Here is a 22,613-nt window from a genome sequence, read left to right as displayed (position 1 = left end):
ATTTCAGAAGGATGTAATTTCTATCTCGTACATTAAATCAAACTGGAACCGTTTTGTAGCTGATGTAAACTGGAAAAAAGTTTGGTCAATCCCCAATAAGTATCTGATCACCAATCAGGTAAAAGAAGTGTCTTAAAATATTACATAAGTACTACCCAGCCAAACATTTCATGATCAAGTTTAAAAGAGACATGTGAGTTGTTGTTGTGGAACCGACCCGGAAATAGTGCAACATCTCTTCTGGTCCTGCTCACACTCAAGGACTTTCTGGAAAGACTTCAGTCAATTTATCATTAACCATCTTTACAAAGATTTGCACTGAAATGGGATGATATTATCTTGTGTATGTGGGTTTTTTTTTTTTTTGCTTTTTAAAAAAATAAATCTCTTGATTATTTTTGGCGAAATATTATATCCACAAGTGTAAGTACAGCAATCAAAACCCAACCTTCATTCACTTTCATTTTGATATAAATCACAAAAATCTCATTAAAAAATCTGAAAATAAAAAGGCTCATAAAACCATTTACATCTGTAGTTTTTAAAATGTTTGAATGTATGTGAACACCCTGGCACTCTTTTCTTGTATTTGTATGTCCTTATATACTGTTTGTTGGCAAATTAAAAAAAAATAAACATGGGCCTGATAGTGACGCTACTTCCGGTCACCCGCGCTAAGAGCTAACATAAGCTAATACATACCCACTGCATGCAATAATCGTGTAATCACTTATCGACGAGTCAGCCTGGGCAGAAAGACCCGCCCACAGCCCTTGACCTTTGATTTGACATTGCTTTTACCGACAGCTTGAGTCATGAAGTAAAAGCAATGTCAAACCGCAAATGAAAAAAACAAAGACAAAATTGAAAAAGCAAACGTAAAATGGAAAAAGAATGACATTTGTATATTTTTTCATTATTGAATGTCTTTGTTTCCACATTTTTGTTATTGATTTTCTTTTTATTTACAAATTTGTAATTTTGATTCACTTTATATTTCCTCATGCATTTCCTTTTAATTTTGGCACTCCTGTGATTCCATAATATGGAATCACTCCTGTGATTCCATAGATATATTGACAATAGGTGCTGCAGATTCACATTTTTAAACCAGTTTATGGGGAGGGTTTCCTCATAGATAAACTACTCCGAAAGACATGGAAGAACATTTTTCTTGGACAGGTGAGTGAAAGTAAAAGTGTAGAAATACCACTGAGGCAAGCCTTCAAAAGGTTTGAATGTCCTTTTCACTCTGCAGCATCACTATACTTACTTATACTTACCCAAAGTAAATGGACCTGAAGCCTCACTGTGTTCCAGAGCACTGCCATCATTAATAATTCAACTATGATACAGTACCAAATCATGCATGTGCTTCAATGTAATCCATTATCTGGCCTTTACCAATAAAGCAGTCCGACAACGAAAGACTTTAAACATATTGAGACATTTTATTTTTTTGGAGGAAGGGGGTAGCTTGATGAACATTAGGCATGAAAAAAAAAAAAATATTTTCCCCCAAAAAGTTAACAGTAACTTTATTATCACTGTGTTTTCAAGAAGAATAGTCACAATTTTGACCTTTTTCAATAATGGTTATTCTTCCCCCCATTTTATTGAAATTTTGTTGCGATGGGGGTCTAAAAATGTTTCATTTTCTAACTGGGGCCCAACAGAGAAAGTTTGAGAACCACTAAACTAAGTGTTAAACATTTATTTCAAATGTTGAACAAAACACTTGTTATGAAATAACTTCAATATTATGGAAAATAAGTTAGAAAACAAGACATGAAAAGCTCAATCAACCCACTCCCTGATCAGTCTTTACCGCCACGCCCGATTGAGCAGTTTGACCTCAGCCAGGCGTTTGCTGATCATAGTGGCGAAGAAAAGGGCAAAAAGTACACTGCTGATCAGCATGTAGTCATAATCGTCTTTCAGCACATCAAACTGTTTTGACGGGTATACGCGTGTCTGGTAGATATCCAGGCCATATGCCACCACCTACAAAATAACAGGTTAACATGAAATATCAAAGTTTAGAAACAACGACTTAATCTGTTATGGACCAATTCTACACTAGGATTTATTCAACTACATTTGTAATAAATCTATTTATGAAATTGGTACATTTACAGTATAATAGAACAACACGTTACAGATGTTATTCTGGACATAAGCTGCACCCATTTAGTCAGCCATGTAAATGTGAGTGAATGTTCCCTGTTGACATTGACATTAAATTATGCAACAGTAAAGCAGTTCAAATACAAACTCATACAAACCTTTGACACCACAGTTTGGGCAAATAATGAGTACAGACTTACCAGGCATGTTGACTCCAGTCCAGAGGGGGCAGTATGTATACCTCGCACTCTTGACACAGACTGATTATAGTTAATGAACCACTCTGTACGGATCAGCAGCTCTGGTGCATAAGGTATCAAGTTTTCTTCACTGGAGGTCAAACAAACGAGTTGGATATGTGAGTGCAAAATAAAAAGAAATTGTGTAATTATTTAGTCCCAGTTTAGTAAACGGCTCACCGGCTTTGCTCAGACACAATTTCTGGCCTGCGGGGGTCAAGAAACATCTTTGGCAATGACAAAATCCCTCCAGATGGTAAACCAACTGTAACAAAACCAATAAACCATATTAGCAACCGCAATAGAAGGGGAAGTAGTTCAAATTACAAAGTATAATGTAGTAACAGGATACCAACACCCTGCTGTGACTCACTGAGCAAGTGGCGGCTGGTGATGCCCTTTTCAGTCAAAGTAGCCTCCATTGCAGAAATGGCTGAGGGGAAAATGTAGGACTGCTGTAGAACGTGGGGAGCATGTGGCCGATCAAGTGAGCTGAACACGGTGCTGTTGTACAGCTCCATGCCTTCATAAAGCTCAATCACAGAAAACTCATTCCTACGAGACTTGGTGCTCCAGTACTCATACTGCAACACAAGAGGAAACATGACCAAGCTCAATCCCATCTGCAATAACGATCACTGTCATTTCTGCCCTCAAAGGGTAAAGGTATGGTCAACAATCCTCACCACCACCCAGTTCTCAGAGTGCACAACGTGTACAGGCCCCTTCGCTTTCCTTTGAACAGCCTCGTGGATGATACGACCCGTCACGCCATCAATCAGGAGGATCCCAATAAAGCTGCGCTCCTGATGCACATCTGTGCTCTCAGTCACCACAGCCAGCAGATTCGGATTGAGGTACTTAACAAATGAGAGAGGAATAAAGTGCAACTCAGAACTCAAAGAAGTTAAAACATCCCAAACCAATGAAAACGCAACTTCAGCTGTGAAGTGTATGCATCCATCATGCATTTGAAACCCATTCCAGCTTACTAAAGGCAGAAGCAAAGTTAAACCTGGATTGATCCTGGTCCAGGATAAGTGAGACATATTAATATCTATGGTCAGTCAGTCAATTATGGCTTATTAGCATTATAAACCAAATGAAACGCACATTTGCTGTATCATTCCGTCCCATTACTGTACCTTGTAGAGAACACTGCGGTCTCCCATCACTCTGCCCTGGGAGTGCACATGTTCATTTGACCTTTTTCCCTTGACAGTGACAACCTTCTGAATTTCAGTCGGAATGATGACCTCCCAGATCTGCTCAGTTGAAAGATCCTAAAAGCATAAAACCAACCATGATGTGTTTCTTTATCAAGACAAACTTCCCAGATACAAAAAAAAAAATACTCCACATACACCACAAAAGGTTAAGAGTTTAACCAAATCAATGGCCAATAAAGAAAACAATTTAAAAAACTAAACTGCAGTAAAATATGTGCATACATACTGTACTTACACTGTTTATAGGAGTAGCCTACATAATCACTGTGGTTGTAAGGTCCTAAGATTAAATTTCACTTGCCATTCTAAGTCTGTAGCCAGATAGTCTTCCCTGGCTTGAGTCCATGAGATAAAAGAAGATGAAGGACGCAGTCTCCTGCAACTGTTGCAGTACATTCTTTGAGGAAGGGAATGCTGTCACCTTGGCAGAAAAGAAAATCAGCTGGGGAGCAGATGATACATTCTACCCAAACAAACAGTGCTTTAGGATTTGCAAGACATAATGGAGCAGTTGACAAGTTAAAACCAACATTGCAGCCCTTTGATTAAAAAATGTAAAACTTCTTGCGGTTTGATAATGACCTTGTACTGGTCATCAATTAGTAGGAGCACTTTGGCATAATCCTGATCCATGAGAGGCAACATGAGGGACTGGAGAATTGGCTGAGTCAGAGCTGGTGGAGTGATGTGACTCTTTTTTCCAAAGATGGGGTTGAAAACATGTAGAGTGGCCAAGCCCGTATCCTGATGGGTAAGAAAAAAAACAACATAAATGAAAACTTAAAAAACAAAGTGTTGGGAACTGAACAATGTTCTTGGCCCAATGTTGCTGGCTTTACAGGAAAAGACAAAAACCCAAGAAGACAAAGCTCAAGCTTGAAGCAGTACAGTCAATGCAATTCAGAGATTCAAGATATATCGATATTTCTATTTAGAAAATTACAATATCGCCTATAACAATATATTTTTATCTGATAACTGATTTATTTTGTATAAAAAGACTCGTTTTTGGTGTCGCTGCTTTATGCTTCAGAACAGCATAAAAAGCACAGTTCAATGAATTGCAAAGGGCAGGCATCCTAACCCAGACCTGCCCCTAACAAAGCCAGACTACAGAACTCACTCACACAAACTGTCCCTTATAGCAGAAGAAAACATTGTCCAGCTGTTTGTTAGCAAATTTAACTCTGAATTATCTTTCTGGTAAGACTTTTGAGTTAAAAATAGAGACTTTTATCAGATATCGCAATTTTGAGAAAAAATATTGAAATGTGAGTTTTGTTCCATATCGCCCAGCCCTTACAGTCAGTATAATACTGTTGAATCTTGTGTGTTTCTGCATTATGTTTTATGGCTCAGCATCAAAACTGTAAATGCTTTGAAAACAGCTGTCAGAGTTGTTGAGGTAGAGACTTTTTTGTCCGATACCTTATCTTTGATGAGCAGGGTGCACTGTGGAGGGTGAGGAAAGTGTGCTGTTGTCCGCTGTACCATCAGCTTAAAAGCAGCATTAGATGGAACATTGTTGAGGTACTGCTTCCACAGAATGCTGCCGGTCTTACTGTCGATCCCAAAAAGCTTTGAAGGAGAAGGAAAGTTTAACAAAGACAAAATTTTGACAACAGTCAAGCAGTAAAGCTCATTTATCTTTGAGCACAGGAATTAAAATAAAGTTTTGGGTTTATTATTGTACCTTCCCTGAAGCTGTCACCATCACCATCATCTTCTGCAAGTTGAACTCATCTCTGGATAAGTTCTCGATGGAGATTTCATTTTTCACTTGACTGCGGGGCTTGCGGGCATCATAGAATAGCTTCCAGAGGTGAGAGACCCAGGCCTGAAGCAGTATGAGCTGAGATGAGAGCCGCTTCAGCACCATGGACAGCAGCCCGTCTGGAGAGACCACAGCAAGAACACACACACACACACAATGCTAAATGGCTGCAAAATGGCTACCATTCAATATAGGGCTGGGCGATATGGCCTTTTATAAATACCGCGATATTTTTAGGCCATGTCACGATACACGATATATATCTCGATATTTTGCATTACCCTTGAATTAACACTTTGATGCACAAAATCACACCAGTATGATAATTCTATATGTCTACATTAAAACATTCTTGATCATACTGCATTAATATATGCCAATTTTAAACTTTCATGCAAAAAAGGGGATATCACAACTAAGTCAAAGTTGACATAACTGTATTTATTAAACAGTGAGTGGCTCAAACATAAAATTGTCAACAGAAAGTGCACGTTCTGTGCAAAATTGTCACAGAGACATTTCAAAACAAGACATTAGTGCAGGATGCAACTCACATGGCATTTCAAAACACAAAATTAAAGTGCACTTTTTGTACATAATGCCACTACAATATTTTAAAACAAATAGTGCCCTTTTGTGCATGTTGTCATTAAGATGACATTTCAAAACAACACTAAATTTAAGTGCACCTTTTGTGCATAATGCCACTAAAATATTCAAAAAAAAAAAAAAAAAAAAAAAAAACAAGTCCGCGAGTTTAACGGTATGGTCATTTTCAACACCGCACAGACTACAAGCTGCGATATATCGAGTATATTCGATATATCGCCCAGCTCTAATTCAATATTTGGTTGAATCTACCATTTTGATATTGCTGTATTTTTTTCCAAGAATTTCAATCCATTACATTTGGAACAAGAGCACCAAGTTTAGATCAGGGGCCTCGTTTATGAACACTGAGGACATACAAAAGAAAGCGTACGCCACTTGTAAGCAACATTATGGATTTATAAACACCAAACTCTGCGAGAGAATGTGCGCATCTCCACGGCAGCTCTGACCCTGCCGTACGCAAAAAAAATCAGAAGAAATGGGAAACAGTAGAACAGTAGAAGGATGAAAATAATGACAGCTATTTGAAACTGTTACATTTGTTTGAAATAATCAGATATTACATATATCATATATGAAGGAAATAATTGCAAAAACGAAGAATGAGGAAATAACTTATATTGACGCCCCAGGGAGTGAGTGAATGTGTGCGCACCCACACATGTAGTCTATTTATTGAATTAATTGTGTTCCTTAATTCAATCAAACCTTACATGTTATTATGAAATCCAAACAATAAGGTGGTCAACACTAAATATAGTGCAATATTTTTAGGACAGCAATGTACGTTTTATTATTAAAGAGCGAGAGCTTACACCTAGAACTGATATTTGGGATCAATGTATCTAAAGTTAGAGCCCAGTACAAGCTAATCTCAAAGCCTAAGGCATGCCGATGCATCCCCGACCAATGTGAGTGCAAGACCGATGTGATTGCCACACCGAGCTTGAAAGACCAACCAGGCCGGCAGCATCAATGAGAGCCAAGGAGGCCCAGGCCACCCCTCCACAACCAAGCCGCATACATACACCCATCCCCTCCTGGATAATGGGTATATGTAGTGCATTAGCTCCGGAAGTTAGAGGACAGAGGCTGTCCCCTCCGGGTGGTGGTGGTGTTGAGGTGCGTTTAAGATTGGAGGGATTGGCAGGGCAATTTAAGGAGAGAGTGGCACACCACCCAAGCAGAACAGGGTGCCAACCACACCACCCATTGGTACAGGGAGCAACCACTGCTGCAGACCGGCCAAGAGCAGCCTTCCCCACCGCTATGAGGAGCGACACTTGGTGAAGGTAAAAATTTTGTTTAGTGGAAAACAATTTCTTTGCACAGTTTTGTTAATCAACTTCATCTATACGGTATATCATATAGTCAGTCATTTCTTAACAAGGACCAAAGGCTTAAAGGTTTTTTTTCTGTCACTTTGAAAAACAATCATTTGGCATTTAATCTCTAAATCCTTAAAAAGGATATGAAGAGACTCACTAAAGTAACACTTACCACCTGAGGAACATAATTTGATAGGATAACAGTAATTTCCATAAAGTGCAAAAGAAAGTTACCTTGAATGGCTGAATCCATGTGCAGCAATAGAAATGGGATACAAACAAAGTGAGTAAAGCTCATACAATTCAAAGGAATATTAACATAAAATATTCCCTAAGCAACCCTTAAATACATCTTTGTTTACTGCAAGAGCTGTTTGATTAAACTTGGAGCAACTGGATCAAAGTCTAGCGTGTCACAGTACATGCAATCAAAGAAAAAAACACTAGCTCCACTAACCAGCCTTTTTGCCAAATTCCCCCTCCAGCTCGGCCTGTGTTCCGGTGAGGGGCAGCTCCACCATCTCCATGGTTACCACCTCTGACAAAGCCTCCTCTCTCGTCCACATCACACGCCCTGGAAAGGGAGACTTGTTATTGTACCTTTATCTTTTCATGTTTGCATTGATGCCTTCTATTCAGTGTTAATTTCATTGACAAAAACTTTACGTGATCGTTTTTGTATTGTAGACAACATTAAATCAATTGTATTGAGACAATAAATAAATGCAACTATATGGTAAAACTGTCAAACCCTGAAGAACAGACGTGTGGACAAACTTTTGATACAAATGAAGGCAAGACTGTACATGAATTGTGTGGATGGACGACCACCAGAAACCTGAAGCAGCACATGCAGACATATCCAAATATTGCAATTTTGACAACACTTTGTTAAATCTTGTCAATATTTGAGGTCATTTCTTTTACATCGGAAATAAATTTCCTAATGGCGTTATAGGCCTTTTTCTTTGTTCAGCATTTCATCTAAATATCCCAATAATAGTCAGTGGATTTTCCCAAATATGTTTTTTGATTATATATTTTCATATTTTTTTTAATGCTATATTTCAGTTGCTCTAAATATTGAGGGAAAGTAGGCATGACTATGCAGCTTTCTATAAAATGTAAAAGAGTGATGCTAAATGATTGATAGTTCACTTGTGTTATTGTGTTGTCTGAGGTTAACGCTATAGCAAGTGCAATCTTTTTTTTTTCTAGATAAAGTGAGCAACCCGCTCCGCAGACACACTATTCCCTGGTCATCATGTTACTGGAGCGATGAAGCGACCAAAAAGCGCGACACTGTTCAAGCGATGGACTCATCACGCACTTTTAGACTGGTGGTCAGATGCTTGAGAAACCCACCATAGACAACATCTTAACCAACTGAGCTGAGGAGAAAAACAGAAAGCCTCAGAAATACGTGGATACAGGCTGTCAGAGACACGTTCCTCCTTTCTTCTTCTGCTTTTTGTCATAATGATGACCGCAATTTCTTCTGGTTTAATTTTTCTTGCATGCTGCACCCCGATGAAGAACATTAGGATTTTCCCAAATTGCAGAAATCAATTCCACGCTTTTAATTATTAAGTACATTTCCTGGAAAGGAGCGCTCATCGGTTAGAGAAATATGGTTGCATACATGGTTCTCGCCAGCACTGTTAAGCGTAGGGGCCCACTACAGTGTAATTTTACTCTGCTTCCGAGTGATGTCGGCCCCAACGATGTGGTTGTTTTTTTTTTTAAATTGTTACCATCATAATTGTTGCACACTTAGACTTCCAGGTGTGTCCGTGTGATTTAAACTCTTTAATTTGCATAACCGAGAAACACATACATTGCCAGCATCGTCTATGTATTTACTTCAGGCAACTTGCTCGGATGCTTCCGTCTTTATCTGAGGACCCCTGCAGTCACTTAGCTGCCCCCCGATGTTGCCTGTGTGCATCCTCCACTTGGTAACTGTAATCACCGTCCAATGTAAACTGTGCTTCAACCAGATGTAGCGTGTAGCTGCAAATGAAGCTGCTCATGTTTATAACTCGCAACAGATCATTCTACATGCCTCTTTAAGACATTTGTTTCCTTTGGGTCAAATGGGTTCGACTTTAGCTTTACTTCACAAAATGCAGCCGTCATAGGGTTACACATTTTAAAATTTTCTGGAGGTGGTGATACACTCGGACCCCCCCAGCAATCCCCCTACGCTGTGAAAACTTCCGGGTGAGGATACTGGCATATACTGCATATTTTAGTCAGTTTTTATTTCTGTGTTTGTCAAGTTATCATCCTGGCTGCTAGCATTGCAAATTGTTCCTTTGGTTCTGAGGATAACAAATGCAATTTGGATCACTATACTAGGTTTGAAGCTACAGAGAAGCTAACATATGCTTCCATCACAACTTGTGAATTAAAAAAAAGAAAATAAAAGTTTTCATATTTTGTTACTAGTGAAAATTGTAAAACTAATAAACAACAAATGATTATAAGACACAGAGGCAAGCTAGAAATACCTCATGTAATGGATTTTCAATATCAACGAGTGGTGAGGTCCAAAAAAAATGAAGACAATTCAATACTATTAATTAAAACAGAGATCAGTTTTTTTCTTAGATTCCCACATGCAGTTGGGGTAAAACATTTTTTTTTCGAATTTCATTAGACTGTCACCCAAGAACCAATGATAAATGAACTTGATTTATATAGTGCTTTATCCCTACACTGAAGTAGTGTCAAAGAACTTTACAATATCAGCTCATTCACCCACCTATGGGACCAACCTCTCGATCAGAAGACGACCCCTCTACCACCTGAGCTATGGTCAATGCATATATCTGACTAATAATTAGTGATTTGAACAGTCCATGTACATAGCTCAAAGCTGATAAAATTACAAGGAGCTGAGACATATGCAAAGTTGTTTACTGAAGGCGAAAATTAGAAGAAAAGTAGAGTGCACCGATAGCAATTTTCTAGCCGATCACCAATTTTTAAAAAGCCTGACCTGCCGTTTCCGATTTTGAACAATACCTGTGAATACCTTGTTTTAACTGCACATGAGATAGTTATCTCCAATATAAATGAAAAGTTTTAAGATTGCTGTCCAAAATACTAAATTACCGTATATCAGTTCCTTTAGTCTTGCACAGCAATATTCACAAATTAAGAAAATCACAAGGTTTGAGGTAAAAAAAAGGGTGTGCGATCTGACACTATTAGATAGTTAAGGATAACAACATGACGACAATTTGCCAAATCACGGAGATCGTAGAACCGTTTGCGGTACTCATTTAATCCTTCACAGGGCCTCGTCTGTGCCATATGTGCAACAGCTGCTCTCTTGCACACAACACTGGCTTAGTCAATAAGTGAATCTACATGTGACATTGACTTGATTTATTTCATTTAGCACTTTCATTTTCTAAAAAATACCTTATTTTACCAAAAATTGTCTGGCCCCAACTTAACAACTATAATTAAACATATCTCTGGTGCCCCCTGGTGACAGAAACAAAAGTGTTGTTGCATAGCAGTGCAATCTGTTATTCATTCACACAACAATACTACTTATGCTGACAAAGCACATTATTAATTTCCTACCTGGCAGGTGGATAAAAGTGAGCGTGTGATCCTCAGTCTGTACAAGGACTCTGTAGCTAACCGAGTCGTCTTTCTTCAGGAATGCCTGCACATAAATCTGGAAGACAGGGTTTAAAAGAGGGACTTTGATGATGTATGAGGCCATAATCCAACCTTGTAGCAAAAATAAAACACACTTACGCTTTCTGGTTTCCCCACATTCGGATCAATAGAGAGAAATTGTGTTGTGTCAAGAAGTCTTCGTCCAGTTTCAGCATTAAAGAGGCTGAGACTGCAAGCCTGGGAGATTCAAAAAATACTCAGCAATAAAAAAAAAATCATCCACATGATGCTACTAGTTATTGCACACGTCTTCCAACTCGAGAGAGTTTGGCAGGAGCAACACTTTACACAAAAAGACAGATTGTTCATTTTACACTTTTATTTTACAAAGACACAGATGATTAGCATTAAATATACATTACTAAGGGATCTAAAGAATCTGAAGGGACTACAGTACAATACACTCACAGTTTTGTTTTTTGGTGACATAACAGCAGTAACAGTCTTCTCTCCAGCAGTTGCAAATGACGCCAGCAATGCCTATAAAAATAAAAAGGTCAACAAAACTGAGAATGTATCTAAATAATCGATGCGTTATACAGGATAGAAGCTTGGCCTAAGATCAATGTGACCTTAGAAAAGTGCACCCGTCACTATTTTTCATGTTGACGCCAAATAAAAGCACACCCTACATATTGTGTTCACAAAATATTTGACTCCATTATGTCCATCTTTAAGTTAGATTTTCCATTTTAATTTTTGTGCATTTCTGGTCTGCTTTTCAGAGTGGACCATAACTGGTTTGTGATGCAACCAGAGCAGGATTACTATTGCAACAACACATCATCAGTAAGGTAAAACTAACCTGTTTCACAGCGCTCTAAACCCAACTCACATTCCCTGTTTGTTGGAGGATTCCTTCAGCTACACCGCAGCGCTGGAAGCCCACACAACTCATTCAGTGAAAGCCATTTTCATAATTTCTACCCCCTCAGTGCCAGCTGTTTTTGAGCATTTTGACTGATTTTTAAAGACCCACAGAATATTTTGTACAATGACAATCTGACACCAGATTATGAAAGATTAAAGTCTATACTTTCATCAGAAAAAATTATTTCTAGCTTGTTTCATTCTTCTGTTGAATAGAGACAAGTTTCACAAAAATTGCCAGTTTGTGACACAAAGCTGAGAAAAACGGCTTTTTCTGAAAAAATCTATTAGTGACTTTGAAGCAATTTTTTTTTTGCTTTAGTGTCACCTCAACATTGGTTTCCTACTATAAAACTACAAAATCAGCACTGAGACCGGGCTTTTGATGGCAAAGTTATTATTATTTTGCTATTCGGGTCAGTGTTGAATGAATTTCTTACTGTATTTTGGCATTCCTCCAAGTCTCTCCTCCCCCGTCAATCACAGAGATGTATCTTCCTCTTTCTCCCGACACGCAGAGATCACCCGCTTAGCCCGGTGAGTTAATGGTTTTATCTCGCTAGCAGCATAATCAATAATCCACTCAGGTCCATACATGTTCTGTGTTAGTATGTAGAGCTGTGAGCTGGTGGATTGTTCACAATATCACTCCGTAGCACCATAATCTCCCTCGTCCTGCTTCTTCCTCCTTAGCTAATGGTAGCATCAGTGGCTAATCTCTCATCTAAAGGTGCGCTGCTGCCACGTTCAGGGCACCAGTTAGTTGCTACATCACACTACATGTTAGATATTGATGAGGGACCTCCGCCAGGGTGTATTCTAGTAATCTCCGTGAAAAAACGTAAATGACGCAACATTACGTCAATGGCACTGAGCGTATTGATTTGAAATGACGTAACATTACATCAATGGCACTGAATGAGTTAACACTTACAAAAGCATTATCATCATTACACGAACCACTCTCAAAGACGTGTAGCAGTTAACTGTAAGAAGACTTCTGCTAACAAAGTTTCCTTATTTTAGCCATGACTACTCGTCATAACATCTATCCATCAGGGTAGTCAAAGAAAGGTTTAACAAATTCTGTGACCTCATGAATTGATGGTCCCCCCAAAAAAATTGCTTCAGACAAAACTGAAGAGGATAGCTTTGATATAAATTATAAAGCTTTGATTTAAACTTGTCAGGGCCTGTTTGTGTTTGGCTCTTGTAGTCCTCTTTTAATTCTGCAAGTCTTTGTTTAGTGGAGTTTCAGTTCTTGTTTCATGTTATACCTTTTGTCTCGCTATGCTTCCAGGTCCTCCTGCTCATGTCTCCACCTCCCAGTGATGTCAGTATGTTTGGGTTGAGTGATTAGCTGCCTCATGTTTTGTACTCAGGTGTGGCCTTTTCCCAATCAAGCCTCCCTCGCTATTTAGCCGAGTGACAGAACAATGACTGGTTCATTGTCAATGTTACCCTCTTAGTGTGCTGTGGTGTTTTGTCCCCTGCTCCCAGTTTTCCCTGTTCCTCTATTGCATTTGAGTTTTTGTTAGTTTGTAAATAAATATGGACTGGTTTTATGAATGCTTTGTCTGCCTGCTTCCTTCATCTCTTTCTGTGCTTGATTCCTCCACCACCACACCCACCTGGCGTGACAAAATTATTATTACAATATCTTTCAGTCTGCCTTCTCCTACAGCTTGAGAACAGACAGCGGACTGTCTACCTCCTCATCATCATATTGGGCTCATATCAATGAGGCTGAAGTAATCCTTTGAGCAGAATGTCTATCTGCAAGTTATGCTCTGATTCACTCACAAAAACACAAGATGTCAAAACCGGCGTCATGTGCCCTTTAAATCAAGACATCAAGAAAAAAATACGCACAGGCTTGAAGTCCCTCAGTACAACCATTTGACCGCTGTTGAGCTGGAGCAGCAGGTGGTGTTCTGGCCCCAATTGGAGGAGAAACTCTGAGAGTGGCTGATGAGCTGCATTAGGCTGGTGTGACACCAGAACTGGGTGGAAGTGTGGTGTGACTTCAAGCCCAAGCGACTGGAAAAAAATAAATAAATACATTTCACACAAACAGTTTACATACTAAACAGTGATCAATAGGAAATATTAAACTAATGTAGAGAACATAAACTGTGTCTTGTGAAATAAGAGACTAATGCATGTATTTTTCCTAGAAAATATTAATTTATACATCCATTTAAATGACTGATCCAGGTTGCAAGGTTGGCTTTGAGTCGTATTCTTGCTTACTAAGGCAGCACAACGTGTGTAGGCTTTTCTTTCCCTTCATTTCAGGTTAAGATATGAAACTTCCTGCAACTAGAAAAAAAAAATAAAAAATATCCGGCCCTATTACAGGCTTTTTTTTTAGGCCGTGGCTATGGATACAACTGCCACTCTATGCATACGCAGCCCCCTCATTGGCCAGTTTAGGTCACGTGATAGGTGCACCACATGACTTAAAGTTCCGTCAGTTATATTTTAGCTCATATTTATTGTTAGCTACCTTGATCCCAAAAATGTTTATTTTTGTCGGATAGGCATTTTTAAAGGTGACCACTCGGCCATCCTAACACGGTGAAAACACAGCTTATATAGAAAAGATCCAGAAACGTATCCATAGTCCCGGGGGCTAGGACACTTTCCTTTTTTTAAGGTAAACTAATTCTTTGAAGAATATAAATTGGCATTTAAACTGTCGTCGCTGAACCTTGAGCATGTGACAGCAAATGTTGTTATTTGAAAAACAATAGTTCAAATGTTTAATTTTTTGTCCCTAAAGGTCACACTTATTTTTTACACTTTAAAAAAAAAAAACCCACTGTGTTACACCCTAAATAATAAATTACCAGGTAATCACAATGCTTTAAATCATGATTTAGATTAGATATAATTAATAGTTCAGCCTTTGTATAGGGTTTGGAGTTTGTGTAGCTACATACCTGCAGAGGGATCTGGGTCATCTTTGACTGTGTGTGCATGTCAAGTGTGTAAAGGGACATTGTTAGGGAGTCTACACAAGTTATCATCCCCTGGCCGACCACTGCACAGCTGGTCTGAATGTTGGATAACCAGGGAGCTTCCACTGAGGTCTGAAAACAACGAAAAGGCCAAAAACACAATGTAGTAGCATCATTGATCACCCTGCAGGTTCACAAATTTTGAACTTATACAATAAATGTACAGTTAAAAATGTGTAGATGTTTGACTGTAAAAAAAAAAAAAGATTACCTGTTTAATTATTTCTCCATCCTCCATACTATACACAACAATGGCAATGTGGGAATGGGGAACAATGCCCAACACATAGACTTCACCATTTCCACCAGAATACAAAGCTTGGTAATCAATATTTTCACTGAACAGACAAAAAAATGATAATCATAAAGTGAAGTAAAAATTCACATTTTCCTCGATACATTTTACGAGTGAGCTGGTAATGTCAATAAACATTTGATAACTGACCTTTCTGGTAGATTCTCTATCCATTTTTGATGACCATTTGACAAATAATGAACTGAGATCACTGTTTTCTTCAGAACAGCTACATGTTTCACAGTGTCCTGCTGGCCAATTAAGCATGCAGACTGGAAACTGAACAGAAAAACAGTAAAGATCCCCACAAAAAAGATCATCCAAAAATATATATTTATTTCAGAAGTCTGGAAAGATAATCACCTGCCAGAGTCAAGCACAACTTCCCAATTCAAACCACCAACACTAATATCCCAGGAGCGCAGCAAGCGGCCATTACCTACCACCAACAGCGCATCTAACAAAAGGAAGTACAGACGAGAAAACTGCTCATTTTGAATAAAGGAACAGAAATACTTCTAAAAAGGCCGTGGCTATTCATACCGAACGCCCCTCATTGGCCAGTTTAGGTGACGTGATAGGTGCACCACATGACTTAAAGTACCATCAGTTTTATTTTAGCTCATATTTATTTTTAGGTACCCCGTAAACCCTTTTATTTTAACCCTAGCCCTAAACCAGGAAATACCCTAAAATGTTTATTTTTTTTGTTTATATATTTTTAACTGTAACCCCTACCCTATCCCTAACCCAGGAAATACCCTAAAATGTAATTTTTTTTTTTTGTATACATATTTTTAAATGTGGAATTTGCCATGTAAATATCTTAAAATGAAAAAAATATATATGACAAATGCAGGACTCAAACCCTCGGCAGCCGAAGGAAGAATTATTTGAGTCAGTCAGCCATCCTGGCACATTACGCTTATGTAAAAAAGACCCAGAAAACGTATGTTTCTGTATCAATAGTCTCGGGATCAATTAATAAGTGTCTGTATCAATTGACACTTCGTCTTAAAAAGAAAGTGTCTGGAGGTATAGTCGAGTGATCAAAGGCGCCGCACACACCTCTAATTTGGGTTTCGCTAACATGGGTTCAAATCCCACGTTTGACAACATTTTTTTTTTTTTTTTTTTTCTTCAAAAAATATTTTTTTAGGGTTAGGAATAAAGTTACAGTTAGGGTTAAAGTTAAGTATAAGGTTAGGGCTAAAATAAAAGCATTAGCGGGGTAGCTAAAAATAAATATGAGCTAAAATACAAACGACAAAACTTTAAGTCATGTGGTGCACCTATCACGTGACCTAAACTACCCAATGATGGGGTGCTGGTATCCATAGTGGCAGTCTACAGATACGTTTCTGTATCAATAGACACTTCGTTTTAAAAAACAAGTGTAAGCACTTACAACTACTCACCTTGTCCATGTAGCAAAAAAGCATCAATGTTTCCCTCTGGCCCTGTCTTGTCCACATGTCTCCAGACTGTAACAGTTTAGAATTTGTTACATGACAAATGTTTAAAGTTGTCAGTGGATCAATTCTGTTTTAATTAACACTTACAGAGTTCTCCAGTTCTTGTATTGAGAGCAGCAAAGACATTTTTCTCTGTGGCCATTAGCACCTTTTTAGAGGACTGCACGTGTGAATCAAAGTGAGAGAACCGTATCTTACCAACATACTGCTGCCTCCTGTCAAACAAGAGTTTTTTGGTCAGTCAGCTACGTATATTTAATTACAAATGGTACGAGGATTAAATCAAACATCAAAACACAGGATATGCGCGAATATATACATCTATATTTATATATTTATTTTGCAAAAAGATGTTTTACTCTGGGTGTCTTCGTAAACCAATAGCATCAGCTACGTTAACAAATAGAGGAAACAGTAATAAAACTGTCAATTTTGTGATCTTAAACCCAAACGAGTTCAATCACAAAACTCAAAGCAATGAGTCAGGCGTTAGCGTTAGCTTCTTTTAGCGTCCTCAAGACTGAGAACACATGCTATCGGGGTGGTTGGAGAAATGCTTCTTACCAGTCAAACTTTCCTACTTGGTCCTCAAACACAGCCTCGACGATGCAGCATGAGACGAGACATTTTAACCACAGGAAAATTAACTTTGCCATTGCAGACACTTTGACTTCTTCTGCACACAGAGGAAGTCGGAAGTTGATTCTTCTTCTTTGTGGGTTTGTTATGGTGGTTAGCATCCATTCGTTGCATTACCGCCCCCCATGGTCTGGGCATCATTGGATAATACCAAATCATTTGTGAGCCAAAATAAACGAACGGTTTTTCTTCCTCTCCTTTTCAAACAAAAAAACAAGAAAATCGTTTTATCGTTTTAATAAAAAAAAAAAAAAAACATAAAACAAATTAATATTGGCAAGTTTTTCAATGTCCTTTTCTCCTTTTCCTTTTTACAATTGAGCATTGAAAAACAGCAGTTTCCTTTTCCATTCTCCTTTCCCCTTTTAGAATTGAAAATAGAAAATCAGCTGTTTCCTTTTTCCATTCTGAACTCTGAAAATAAAAACGAAGTCACGTGACATGATGTCACGTGGTCTGGCTTTTTTTTTTTTTTTCAGCCGACATGCGGAAGTGATCGTGTCAGAATAAAAGCATAGAGGGAAAGAGAAATAAAGCAGGCACATTATCTATTACAGAGGGTGATAGATCATTAAAAAGCCATACAAAAGCTACATAAAGATCAATTTTTTGGTCATTTTTTATTTTGACATGAAATTAAGTTGATGCTCGCGACCAGCACGCACGAACGGAGTTTTATGAAGAATGACGAGCAGGTGGCACTGTGGGGATATGTTTCCTCCCTGCAGGCATGATTTCATGAATGTTCGCGTGTAAAAAAAAATACAGTAAAATAAAAATACAGTTTTTATGAACCACATGGTTTACCCAGCAATGTATTTTTGGAACTTTTGAATGAGCTCAGAGCAGGCTTGGTTTTTATTATTATTATTATTATTATTATTATTATTATTATTATTATTATTATTATTATTATTATTATTATTATTGTATCTAATCAGTTTGTATTTAAATTATCATTTATAATATTTAAATAATTACAAGATCAAACACTATATGAGTCCATAAGGCAAATCCATATACAATATAAAAAGTGCAGCGTGTTACCAGGAAGAAAACATAGGCACAATAAACATCCTAGTAGAAAGGTCAGAGTTACTGTAACTTCCTATAGGTTTACAAGCAAAAAAGATAAGTTTCTCTTAAATCCAACTTGCATCACAAGATAATTATCTATTGGCAATCATTAACTAAATGTATTATATCTGGCACAATTACAACATTTATTTTGTATATGTTTACTTTTTGTCATTATTATTGTTGTTGTTGTTGTTAAATACCTGAGGGGTATTCCATAAAGGCGGGTTAACAAACTCTGAGTCTATACATAAACTCTGGGTCAACATACCTCGCGATGGGAAACTCTGGGTATCGGATTCCATTAAAGCTGGTATGAAGTGGGTTAATCAACCCTGAGTATGTAAACCTTGGGTTACTTACGTGCACGCGCGCGACAAAAAGTCATCATCAATGGATCAGAGATTTAATCAAGCTGCCATGGCAACCAAATGGAAAATAGTGATTTATTCACCGTAATGGGTGAAATAAGCCGTTGTTTGATGAATATGAGCCTGTTCAAAAGGTGCGTTCAGTCTTCAGTGACTATAGTGGCTTAAATCACCCATAATTAGTCACACTTTTTGGTCGCTTCATCACTTTATTGCTTCAGTGACGTGACAAGCGGTGAATAATATAAATAAAATGTGTCTGAGGAGACGTGGCAGCTGCATAGGATGTCTACATAAAGAGTCCTCCTGTTACACTGGATATAAAGACAGTAAAAGCCGCTTGATATATATCGCATCATTTATATTGATTTTTTTATGTAATATTGTCACCAGAGTCATCTCAACGTCCTAAAAAATGTCATAAAAAAACACTGAAGCGGGACGCAAACCCGCAACTCGTCACTTACAAGCGCAGCGTCACACTTCACTGTGCCATCATACCTTCAAAGACGCATGATCTACAGATTTAACTGTATAACAATATAAAACAACAATTGAGCCTTAAAAGTGGATTTATTTAAATTATCATCTCCTCCTTTATATTATCCACAGGTTTGTATTCAGTGAACTTTACTACAGACGTCAGTAGATGTTTTAATGCAGATCAACCTCTCAGTGTCTTTCACTTAATGATCTGTATCCACAATGTTAGAAAGAAAACTACCGTTTGCACAAAAAAAAAAAAAAAAAACGTAAAGCAACACAACATTAATGATGTGAAAACGTCTGTGGTGTGTGATGTTACTAATGTGTTTCAGAGAAAAGTTAAGGTTCATTAAAGTGTTCAGAAACGGTGTTCAGGTGGGCCGAGCCAGGTAGAAACCCAGGGTTTCTTTGATAAAACCTGCCAGCGACCAGGTTTAGTTCACGGACAATGTTGCCATGGTAACATACTCAGAGAAGAACATACCTCGCTTTTTGGAATGGGATACTCAGAGTTTGAACATAACCAGCTTTATGGAATACCCCTCTGGACAAACTTAAAGGTGCCTTAATAGAGGGCATTTTTGCAGTTAGTAAAGACAGTTTGAAGTCTAATTACTTTTTACGCCGTTACAACGTCGTTATTGTTACTGAACGTTAAATGCGGTGCGTTACATGTATTGATTGAATAAACTGTGATCCAAAAGCATCCCTGGCTTCTTACTCAGCTGTAGTGAGGAGGTGGGTTAAATACAAGGTGAGCGATTATGATTGGCTTAGGCAGTGTCATGTGTCATGGTAGCCAATCAGAGCCAGTGTTTTTACACACGTGCCAGCACACACACACACACACACACACACACACACACACACACACACACACACACACACACACACACACTGCAGATTAGATGAAGCAGCAGAGATGGTGAGCGTGGAGCAGTCCGATGAAAAGTTGTCAATACAAACAGTACTTTAAATTAATTGTGGTCAAAGGCAAGAACGTACATGTGAAGTGTTCATTATATCCAGGAGTGAAGACTTTGTTGACATCCGTTGTAAGCAACTCGAATTTAATGAAGCACCTCACAACGTCACACGCATCTAAAAAATCTGAATTATTTGACATATAGCAGCTTTTTTTTTTTTTTTTAACAGTAACGCAAATAGTTATTTTCCTTGGTAATGAGTTACTTTTATTATGGAGTAATTCAGTTACTAACTCAGTTACCTTTTGGAACAAGTAGTGAGTAACTATAACTAATTACTTTTTTAAAGTAACGTTCCCAACACTGTCTGTCAGACAGAATCTGGACTACGGAGCACAATATAAACTTGCTAATTTAACTAAGGTGATTTCAGACAGGCTGCATGCATGTTCCTGTGACAGGGGTAGAGATTACAGTGTCAGACCATAAACAAACACCTAAATCTGCACCTAAACGCAGCTGTCAGATCTGCACCAACCAGGATCTTCATGGATCAATGGGCAGCTCATTTTACAAGAGAGTCAAAAAAACCCAGTATGAAAGGGAAAACCAGTTGAAAATCCCATTCAGTTAATTTGATGCAAATCTATTGAAAAATAGCCAAGACACAGCATTTAGAATGTGATGGCGAAGGATTTTCCACTGACATTATAAGCCCCTCCCACTGATCACAGCCGTTTTTTTATTCATCAGTGGCCTGCTCACACCTTATAAGATTCATCCAACTCTATTTTGAAGTCAACACAACATATTGTCTTTCCGCTAGAGCTGTTAGCGTTTTACGCCACTAAAAGTGGCGCCCTCTGAGAACGCCAGGCATGATGGGTAATTATTACATTGATTCTTGTTTAGCAGGGGGTTTGAATTTTGTATATTAGAGTAATATGCATTTATCTATTATGGCATGCCATAGTTGCTAACAGTGAACATGACCATAAATGGCGCCAGTCAAAACGCAAGGCATGATGGGAAATGTTTTCAAGGCAGTCATGAATAGGCTTGGACAAATGTCATTTGTGTGAAATTTGAGGGTGATTGAACTTTGTGTGTCAGAGTTATGGGTTTTTTGAAATTGTTGCATGCTTCAGGAATTAGCTTTGCAAATTTACGGCAGCGCCATGACCAAACCGTTAGAGATACGCACATTTTTTCAATGATTTCTAATTTTCAGTGGGTCCTAAGTGTTCTGGCTGAGTTTGAACTGAATCGGATGAAGCCCCTCAGACTAGTTCATGCAAATGCTTTTTGCAATTTTTGACCTTTGACTCAAGATGGCTGACTTCCTTTTTGGTTTTGGGCGTGGGTCATCCGTAATTTTTTGTTCATCTTGGGGTCAAGAATACATGTGGCAAATTTTGTTTAAATTTGGCCATGCAGTTTCATCGTATTTTTGGCGTCCATAAATGCTCGCTGCACGCACATTTTTTAAGCAATTTTTTTCATTGCACCAAAATATCAAATTGTTCAGCAGGTCTGAGGTGCATGCAAATTTTGGTGAGACTTTGGGCATCCTAAGGGGCAAAACCAAAAATACCAAAGAAAAGCAAGAACAATAGGTTCCTATGGCGAGTATGGCCTTCGGACCCTAACAAGAACAATAGGTTCCTATGGCCAGTATGGCCTTCGGACCATAACAAGAACAATAGGTTCCTATGGCCAGTATGGCCTTCGGACCATAACAAGAATAATAGGTTCCTATGGCCAGTATGGCCTTCGGACCATAACAAGAACAATAGGTTCCTATGGCCAGTATGGCCTTCGGACCATAACAAGAATAATAGGTTCCTATGGCCAGTATGGCCTTTGGACCCTAACAAGAACAATAGGTTTTTTTGGCCAGTATGGCATTCGGACCCTAACAAGAACAATTGGTTCCTACGGCCAGTATGGCCTTCGGACCCGAACAAGAACAATAGGTTCCTACGGCCAGTATGGCCTTTGGACCCTAACAAGAACAATAGGTTCCTACGGCCAGTATGGCCTTCGGACCCTAACAAGAACAATAGGTTCCTTATGGCCAGTATGGCCTTCGGACCCTAACAAGAACAAATAGGTTCCTACGGCCAGTATGGCCTTCGGACCCTAACAAGAACAATAGGTTCCTACGGCCAGTATGGCCTTCGAACCCTAACAAGAACAATCGGTTCCTACGGCCAGTATGGCCTTCGGACCCTAATATGGCCATAGGACCCTAACTAGTTTACATTTACTTATCATGTGATTGATATGCTCTTTCCAGATGAGCTTCTATCACAAGTATATCCCAAAGAAGCAAAAGCTTTTAACTCTTTCTATCTCATCACTATACATTGTTAGTCTGCAGTTGGTTAGCTTCTTTCAACTAAAGAAAACCACTTCTGTTTTTATCACTGAAAATGTA

The 22,613-nt window shown here is 38.5% G+C and overlaps 1 protein-coding gene across 2 annotated transcripts; it reads right to left on the bottom strand.

Annotated features, from left to right (window-relative positions):
• Positions 1 to 1,428: 1,428 nt before the first annotated feature.
• On the bottom strand, positions 1,429 to 17,392 carry LOC114459683 (ER membrane protein complex subunit 1-like). 2 transcript variants are annotated; one of them, XM_028441863.1, is made up of 23 exons: positions 17,239 to 17,392; positions 16,762 to 16,889; positions 16,618 to 16,683; positions 15,563 to 15,656; positions 15,350 to 15,478; positions 15,116 to 15,242; positions 14,827 to 14,976; positions 13,754 to 13,921; positions 11,420 to 11,491; positions 11,090 to 11,188; positions 10,910 to 11,006; positions 7,767 to 7,883; positions 7,544 to 7,552; positions 5,289 to 5,488; positions 5,024 to 5,173; positions 4,178 to 4,339; positions 3,897 to 4,016; positions 3,512 to 3,649; positions 3,053 to 3,226; positions 2,740 to 2,950; positions 2,547 to 2,631; positions 2,328 to 2,457; positions 1,429 to 2,004 (listed from the first exon to the last, which is right to left on the bottom strand). In XM_028441863.1, the coding sequence occupies exons 1-23, from the start codon at positions 17,328 to 17,330 to the stop codon at positions 1,825 to 1,827; spliced, it is 2,898 nt and encodes a 965-aa protein (XP_028297664.1). In that variant the 5' UTR covers positions 17,331 to 17,392; the 3' UTR covers positions 1,429 to 1,824. The 2 variants fall into 2 exon arrangements, with proteins under 2 accessions (XP_028297664.1, XP_028297665.1); XM_028441864.1 differs by lacking the exon at positions 7,544 to 7,552 and having other exon boundaries at positions 1,825 to 2,004.
• Positions 17,393 to 22,613: the final 5,221 nt, after the last annotated feature.

Source organism: Gouania willdenowi, unplaced genomic scaffold (assembly GCF_900634775.1).
Source record: "Gouania willdenowi unplaced genomic scaffold, fGouWil2.1 scaffold_334_arrow_ctg1, whole genome shotgun sequence".
In the NCBI taxonomy this organism is placed as follows: domain Eukaryota; kingdom Metazoa; phylum Chordata; class Actinopteri; order Blenniiformes; family Gobiesocidae; genus Gouania; species Gouania willdenowi.
This window is presented reverse-complemented; position numbering and strand designations above follow the sequence as displayed.

Excerpts from the sequence above, each read along its gene's own strand:
- LOC114459683 (XM_028441863.1), bottom strand. The coding sequence starts at position 17,330 with ATGGCAAAGTTAATTTTCCTGTGGTTAAAATGTCTCGTCTCATGCTGC. Across the intron at positions 14,977-15,115 it reads ATGGAGAAATAATTAAACAG|ACCTCAGTGGAAGCTCCCTG; the intron begins GTAATCTTTTTT and ends CGTTGTTTTCAG. Across the intron at positions 3,650-3,896 it reads CTGGCTACAGACTTAGAATG|GATCTTTCAACTGAGCAGAT; the intron begins GCAAGTGAAATT and ends TTATGCTTTTAG.